Source organism: Osmia lignaria, chromosome 10, assembly GCF_051020975.1.
Source record: "Osmia lignaria lignaria isolate PbOS001 chromosome 10, iyOsmLign1, whole genome shotgun sequence".
NCBI classification, from domain to species: Eukaryota; Metazoa; Arthropoda; class Insecta; order Hymenoptera; family Megachilidae; genus Osmia; species Osmia lignaria.
In genome coordinates this window covers 4349710-4357484 of record NC_135041.1, presented here as the reverse complement: position 1 = coordinate 4357484, position 7775 = coordinate 4349710, and the positions used below count along the sequence as shown (strand labels likewise).

The 7775-nt window shown below is 29.5% G+C and overlaps 2 protein-coding genes across 3 annotated transcripts; both read right to left on the bottom strand.

The window, feature by feature from the left end:
- Window positions 1-513: 513 nt before the first annotated feature.
- LOC117611936 (Phosphoglycerate mutase 5) lies at window positions 514-2017 on the bottom strand. Its single transcript, XM_034340447.2, has 5 exons — window positions 1794-2017; window positions 1412-1590; window positions 1010-1221; window positions 785-915; window positions 514-715 (listed from the first exon to the last, which is right to left on the bottom strand). Exons 1-5 carry the CDS (start codon window positions 1958-1960, stop codon window positions 571-573), a joined length of 834 nt encoding a protein of 277 aa, XP_034196338.1. The 5' UTR covers window positions 1961-2017; the 3' UTR covers window positions 514-570.
- Window positions 2018-2895: 878 nt separating this feature from the next.
- Window positions 2896-7509, bottom strand: LOC117611934 (E3 ubiquitin-protein ligase TRIM33). 2 transcript variants are annotated; one of them, XM_034340445.2, is made up of 12 exons: window positions 7048-7509; window positions 6580-6809; window positions 6216-6496; window positions 6012-6122; window positions 5739-5933; window positions 5556-5668; window positions 5365-5397; window positions 4231-5244; window positions 3964-4123; window positions 3711-3894; window positions 3470-3622; window positions 2896-3356 (listed from the first exon to the last, which is right to left on the bottom strand). In XM_034340445.2, the coding sequence occupies exons 1-12, from the start codon at window positions 7376-7378 to the stop codon at window positions 3183-3185; spliced, it is 2979 nt and encodes a 992-aa protein (XP_034196336.1). In that variant the 5' UTR covers window positions 7379-7509; the 3' UTR covers window positions 2896-3182. The 2 variants fall into 2 exon arrangements, with proteins under 2 accessions (XP_034196336.1, XP_034196335.1); XM_034340444.2 differs by having other exon boundaries at window positions 2899-3356; window positions 4231-5397.
- Window positions 7510-7775: the final 266 nt, after the last annotated feature.

Sequence of the window (7775 nt, the reverse complement as noted above, 5' to 3'; positions counted from 1 at the left end):
GCTTTTAAATTAATGGACACTTTGGAAGTGTGGCAATGATCACCGCCTTTTTCGGAAACTGTATTGCTGTCACCATCTAGCAGTGGGATGCGAAACTAACCAAACAGGAAATTGAATTCTTTTACAAAATATAAAATGTCTTTTGCGTCTTATTGACAAATGTAGAATTGTTATTTTTTTACTTGTTATTGAAATTATGATGTTAATAATTATGTTTTCTGTTTCAACATTTCATAGTTTAAATTGTTTTTTCATCAATTCTCTCTAAGATAACATAGTTGTTTTGTCGTGACTAGAAGTTGGGGCGGGTCACAGTCATAGCCACTTCCACGTGGTGTGACCTGGTAATTGATATCGTTTTCTAAAGATTTCTTAAAAGATAATCTTTAGAAAATAATATCGAGCTAAGAGCTACGATTCTTGTTTATTGTAAATAATACTGATGCAATAAGTAATTATAAATAATACTTATCACAAATAAATAAGTGTAAATATTCTGTTTTCATGTTATTTATAAACTGAAAATAATACCAAGCATATACATTGAAAATACTTTATATTGTATTTTAATTATGAAATAAATTGTGGTTTCATATGAGCTGTATCACCAAAAATCCATAATGTTACAATGCCATCAGGGTAAATGGTGATCCATGTAATACTCGCATGGCTTAAACTTAGACGGAACCAACTTTGTGGTGGAAATTGTAGAGCTCTAAAATCAATAAATACATTAAAAGAAGAATCAATAAAATAACTAAATAATATACAAGATATAGCTTACCGGCATACAAAATATCTAATGACATTTGCATGGCAAACAAGAATTGTATAAGAATCTTTCTCTTGGCTAGGATCTGCGCGATGAAAATATTTCCTAAATGCCGCTTCTATTCTCGGTCCATCTCTAAAAAACTAAAGAATATTATTTTAAATATGCATAGTTTCAATTTCTTAGTAATTCATATTTCTTTTAAAAGCAATTCTTCCAATTTCATAAAATACCTACATTTACTTCAGGCCTCCAATGGATCATTGGCTCAGGTTGAATTGGTGCACCTTCATTAAGAAGTGAATCATTCTTTACTTCTACATTCTTAAGATTTTTCTGTATAATTTCAGCAGTCTCCTGTGCTCGAATCATAGTTGAATGTATAAGTGAATTATATGGAAATCCCAATTCCTGTAATCTCTTTCCTGTTATCTCAGCCTGTTGTCTGCCTTTGTAATAGTTTAAATTTTAATTTAACTTTATGTAAAACATAAGTATCAAATTATAAATAACTGATTGTTTTGATCTTTAAACTGCTTATCATAATAACAATGTGTAATTACAATACTGCAATAAAACTACATTTATTAAAGATTAAACATTATATCAAAGCATAAATTATTTGTAAAAATTACTTACCTAGATCTGTAAGTGTTCCTTCTGCCTCTGTTTTGGCTTTTGTATTATATTGTCCATGACGAATCAAAATGATGTGACATATTGCTTTTGATGTTTTATGTATTAATTCTTTGTTGTATGTATTTTCATCAATCCCACTGCCTGCTTTCTTTGGGTTTATTAAACTTTTTGGATCTCTTCTATAAATAAAATTATAAGCTTTAAAGCATTAGATTAAAAATAAATGAATAAATAATTAACTAAATTAATAACTTCATACCAGTTAATTTTAATTTTATTCATTTATTAAGAAAAAATAATTTTAATTACATATAAAGAGTAAATTACAAGGTCAGTAATATTTTTATAGATAAACATTGATAATGATAATACAGAATATAACCTATCCCAATTATGATTCCATTTAGCCCAAGATGATGAGAGTGGCATCCAAGGATTATCTTCTTGTGGTACCTCATTATTATCATTATCATTTGGATGAAAAAAAACAGCACTACTTATTGCACCAAATCCTGTGATCCATTTCCTAAAATTTGAACTTACAGGCATGATTACGGTTGCTTGTAACTTGGAACTAAACAGTTACCTTCAGGGACTAGGAATACATGATTGGTCGCTCACAAAATTGTACAACTGAAGATAAAAAAGGAATCACTGTAAATATTTTTAGTAACAGTGACAAAATTCATTTTTTTCTCCATTTCTCCATAACTTTTTATTAGTTTTTATCAGCATAACATATTACATTTTAAATGATACATAAGTGTTTCAAATTTATAAAATTTTTATAAAATCAATTCTACTATAAGATTACATATGTAACATGTAATATTTTTTAATTTGTAGGTTTACAATTTTTATTACAAAATCAATTTTTTAGAAACACAATCATCTGAAAAAATCTACTGATTACTTTTATATAAAAGTAATTCTTTTGGACTTAATCTAACATGTATGAAATTTTATGAAAGTATATATATATATATATATATATTTGACTACTGTTAAATAAGTTAAAGTTAGAACCAAACATTAAGATAGTTAATTTTAATGTATTGTTACAAAATAAATTGAACGTGTATTTGACTATTAAATGTAACATATACTATAAATATTAAAAGGACGAATTATTTTTAAAATCATCTTAGTGAATGGTGTCAGTTTATAACAGTTCCAATTAGTATGTTTACTGAACATAGTCAATTATAATTTTTTATCAACGAATAATACATTTTCCCTATGAAATTTTATTAGAATGATAGTGTGTGTATGTATGTATGTAAAAGTCATAATACTTTATAAAAAATACACTTGTGTATTTACTGAAATACTTCATCATAAAATTAATATAATTTTTAATAAATCATTTAATGGTGTGCAACAATGATACATATTTTATCAAATGATTTCATGATCAATTCATAAATGATAGTAAGCATCTGAACGTTTTATAGATAAAAAACTTGTGAGTAAAAATATACTCATAATTAATTTATAAATTCATGCACTTATAAGCTTATACATATCAAGCATGATATAAATTTTTTTGTATTAAACAAAAAATTCGAAGAATTCTATATTATAATTATAAACGTTTGTTCAATTATTCTGTTAATGTCTTTAAACATTTATAATGTATGTACGTTATCAATTCACTAAATGGGAAAAGCAATGTTCAATATAACTAAGAAATGTCCACAGATTATTTTAAAATATAACGTGTTTTAAAAATAATATGAATATTCAAGTGCTCAATTGTGCAAAATAACAATCAATCACTAACTATACGTCGGTATTTCCTGTTGGGAGGAAATACTTCTTCATCTTCATCTCTATCAGCCGAAAGAAAAGGATCATCGTAAGCATAATTTGGAGCCCATTTTAACAATAATTTTTCAAAAAATTCTTCTAAATTTCGAGCTTCTTGATACACTTGCGACTCAACCTAAACAAAATAACATCATATAATCATATAAAATATTTTTTGAATGTAATACAATAATAATATACTGATATTGCGGAACGTAAACAATTATAACTTTTTAAAACAAAACTTACAGGGTTGTATGTAAAAGCATTCTTAAACATCAATCTGATATCTGCCATCACCTGTCTCAAATCTGTATAATGATTTGGATGTTTAGATTTTAATTTATCTCTAATTACATCCAATGCAATTGGCTTCTTTATAATACGATGATAGTCAACTATCTGTTGATGAAAAACAAACAAATTTAATTACATTTATACATATACATATACATAATACATATAATATAAACGATTACAATAAATTTACCTCACTAGATACGACTTCGCGAAAAGGTAAACTTTGTTCGTACTGACAATAAAGTTCTAACACAATTCTTTGCGCAATTCGTAATTCTTTCGCGCTCATTGTGTTCGGTTTTCTTTCTTCTGGGGGATCATCCGAGCAATCAAGAACATTCGTACATAACATACATTGCCAAGTTTCGCTTTCACTGGTGCACAAAAGAATTTTATATGAATATTTATAAGCCTTATTAAGTTATAGGATTTTATATACTTACTCAGGAAACGATCTTAAGCTAGGAATATGACAATATAAGTGGAAGACTTTTGGGCATTTATCACAACACAATACTGCATCTCCTCCATCCATACATACTGCACACCAGTCTTCATTGGGATCATCCTTTGTCATGGATGCTGCAGTATTTTTTGAATTATCTATTGAACATATAATTGTGTATATATATATTTATCATTATATTTCATGTATACTATATGTATCTTTAAACATATTTTATATAATTATTTCCAAGCTATTAAAATACCTGATGAATTTTCAGTCATTGGATTCATTCCTTCATCCGTTGAACTATCTACTTGAGTAGAATCTAATTGATTTCGTTGAGCTTCTGGTATTACCACGATTCCGTTACTATCTAATTTTGCGATAGTGAGCATTAAATCGTTTAAGGATTTTTGGCAAAATTTATCTAAACTTTTTTCAGTTTCATCTGATTTTCCAGCAGGCACAGGACTAGGCGTTTTAGGTACTGATGAGCTGACTGTGTGACCAACAGATACTGCATTTTGTGACTGAGGTGGATTGTCGGAGATAGTACTTGTTTGTGTACTATATTTTTGATTTGCATTTGATTGCTGATTTTTTAATGTTATTTTGTAAGTATCATTAGTAGGAACTGGCATGGAAGGTGTTTGATGACGGGAAGTATAACAAGGAAGACAAGGATTAACATTTTGAGGAATATGCCAACGAGCTGCAGCTGGTTGTTGAATAGGATAATTTATATGTTGCGTAGAAAGAGAAGTTGGGTTACATTGTTGAAGCCTCATATTAGGCATTGAAATAGATGTATTTGGTGGTTGATACGTATGTGGTGGTACTGGTCGTTGAGAATTATTTGGAGGATATCTATAAGGTGGTAAGCGATATGGTACATGATTTGTAGAAGGACGAAAAGGAGGGGGATTATGTGCAAGAAGTCCGCGTAAACTTGTGTTCTGTCCCAGTTGGTCTATATGAACCTGTTGATGAGGATGTGTAGATGATGTTACTTGTTGATGACAACTTCCTAAAGGACGCTGTTGCATCATTAATGGCTGTTGCAGTCTATTATTAAAATTAACTGCATACGGCACACGTGGCTGATGCGCCTGTGGTGACGATCGAGGTGGCATATTATTCAGAGGATGATGTTGCATATAGTTTTGCGATTGTGGTTGCTGCTGCTGTTGTTGAGATGCTAGATGAAGAGGCACTTGCTGATAGGAATTTTGTTGCATATTATTCGAGGGTTGTGTTGCAGCTGGTAATGGTGTAGCTACGGAAGAACCATCCATATGCACATTTGATAGATTAGTTGTTTGCTTTTGATCTGTTTGAGACTCATTATATGGTGCATTTACTCCACCTAATGGAGATATTGAAGGGTATACTCTACCATCTACAACTATTGCTCCAATGGATGAAACCACTGAAATTAAAAATATATATATATATTTTATTTGATGTAAATGAAATGTTTATTATTTTACTGTAATTAAGAAAGTAAAATAATTTTAGTTTATAGCAATACCACAAACTACCTATATTAATAGTATATAATTAAGCACCTATTATTATTAATTTAACCTTTTATCAAATCTGGTACTTTTTCCAAGGATAAGTGTATTCTAACTGGTATTTCTGGATTTGGAATGTCCGCTCGTCTACTTTTGATTCTTTGCAAATGACTCGTAACAGATCTGTAATAACGGTATTGTAAAACGTTTCTGATCATTTTTAAGTCTTTTACAGTATTAACTAAATACATACTTTTTGCTATATAGTAATTCCATATCTGAACCCTTTTTCAAAGCATGAGTTACAAACTGAATACAATGATCTGTAAGTTTCGATAATTGGTCTAAAGCAACTTTTTTTTCGTTTAAAGTATTCTGTTTTTGATCACAAACTTCATTTAAACGCATAACCAACTGTTTTCCTCTTGTGTTAATTGCATTTGTTAATCTGTATAAAAGGTATTATATAAGTTAAATAATTTTGTTTAAAACATAAGATTAAGTACAAAATTTAAGAAAAACTTACTGCACCACCATTTGTGTTATGTCTTGTACTAAACTTTTCTTTTTTTCTAAAATGAGAACTTGCCTATCTTCTATAACTTTCATTGCACTTTTCAATAAAACCCGCTTATAACTGAAAACAAACACATTTTAGACATAGTTAGAATTTCTAAAACAATGTAGTAATTGTATAAACAAAATATAAAAAAAAAGTTAAGGAAATTACCTCACTTCCTTAAGTAAAGTAGATACCGAAGATCGTGTTTCAGCAGCAATTTCATGAATGAATTTGTACTTATGATCTCTGTGTTCAGTTAACTGACAATCTCTACAAGTTAGCCTATCACACGTTTGACAAAATAAAGACAACTGTTCATGCGAATGAATGGTACAAAACAAACAGCCAGGTATTTTTTTGCTACTTTTCTTAACATTATCTCTATCATTGGCTACTTCATCCTTTGGTTTAATTGTGTGATCTTTTGTTATTTTTAATCTTTGATGTGCCTGAAAGATACGATATTCAAAATAATTTCTATCTGATTTTTAAAAAACTATAATAACATGATACAATATTATAATTTTATTACCAGAACACAACTCTGACAAATAAATTCTTCGCATTCCACACACCAACTTGTGGCAGTAGCATTATCGTGACAACTAGTACATTTTTTTTCTTCCTCTGTTTCTTTAGATTCATCATCAGTACCTGGACTATTATCTTCTTCTATAAACTTTGAAAGAAATCGATTCTCAATTAAATTTTCTGCTTGAGTGGTAACATTACAAATTTGACATGCAATCACATTGCTTTCCACTGTAACAATAAATATGTATTATTATATGTATAATTTAAAATTAGCAAAAGTTAATTGTATGAAGTACGTATATACATTTAAAGCAAAAAGTTTAATTGCATAAATACAAAAATATATTCAAAACAGATAAAATGTTTGAGTACTTAGTTATATGAATATTGAGAACAAACTAAAAATCATATACTACGCATATTAGGATTTATGAAATAAAAAATAATAAATAAGTAATAGTCTTACACAAGACATCCACGTCAACTGATGTATTATGATCACTGAGTTTACTATTGACACATGCTGTGCATGCTGCATGTAAACATTCTAAAAGTTTTGGATCATCACCAAAAGTGAATGTTTTTCCACAAAATACACACTTCGATAAAAATGCACGCGTTTCATTCTCTTGACCATCTGTTGTACATTCAATACGCTGTTCGCACTCTTCTTCAATGCAAACGCCCTGTACTTGGGATGGTTGCATGTCTTGCTTCGCGCCACTGTGATCAAGCGGTTCCTCTTTAACCGTAGCTAATGGGCCTGTTGTTAATAGCTCATTTGTTCGAGTCTCCATGTTACAATTATTCAAGTACCAATAAATACGCACAAGAATTGTTTTTATATGTTATGAAAATATATATTTCTTAAACCGTGTAGCGCCATTGTCCACCATATTATATATTTTCTATTGCTTACAATTACTGCAATGTAGATATGTAACTCGGCAGCAAGGCGTAGTGGCGCTCTCTGAATCGACGACTGTGAATCTGACGGATACTTTGTGAATACCGCCCTATAAGAAAATAGAAATATGAGAAATATTTTCAGGAACAATTTTCACATAATATTTTCCTTATCTTTGGTACAAAATTACTAGTACATTGAGTAATTGAAGCTTTTTAAATACAGCTTCGGTCTAATAGTCTAATCTAGTTATGTCAAGAAGAGCTGCGGGTTTCCCTCACTCCATG

What these genes read in the sequence shown, in the direction of transcription:
- LOC117611936 (XM_034340447.2), bottom strand. Translation starts at nt 1,960, where the DNA reads ATGCCTGTAAGTTCAAATTTTAGGAAATGGATCACAGGATTTGGTGCA. An exon ending in ATTGGAGGCCTGAAGTAAAT is followed by an intron (nt 916 to 1,009) that starts GTAGGTATTTTA and finishes AATATTCTTTAG; the next exon opens with TTTTTTAGAGATGGACCGAG. An exon ending in ATTAGATATTTTGTATGCCG is followed by an intron (nt 716 to 784) that starts GTAAGCTATATC and finishes TATTGATTTTAG; the next exon opens with AGCTCTACAATTTCCACCAC.
- LOC117611934 (XM_034340444.2), bottom strand. Translation starts at nt 7,378, where the DNA reads ATGGAGACTCGAACAAATGAGCTATTAACAACAGGCCCATTAGCTACG. An exon ending in AGTTGACGTGGATGTCTTGT is followed by an intron (nt 6,810 to 7,047) that starts GTAAGACTATTA and finishes TTATTGTTACAG; the next exon opens with TGGAAAGCAATGTGATTGCA. An exon ending in ATGCTTTTACATACAACCCT is followed by an intron (nt 3,357 to 3,469) that starts GTAAGTTTTGTT and finishes TATTTTGTTTAG; the next exon opens with GTTGAGTCGCAAGTGTATCA.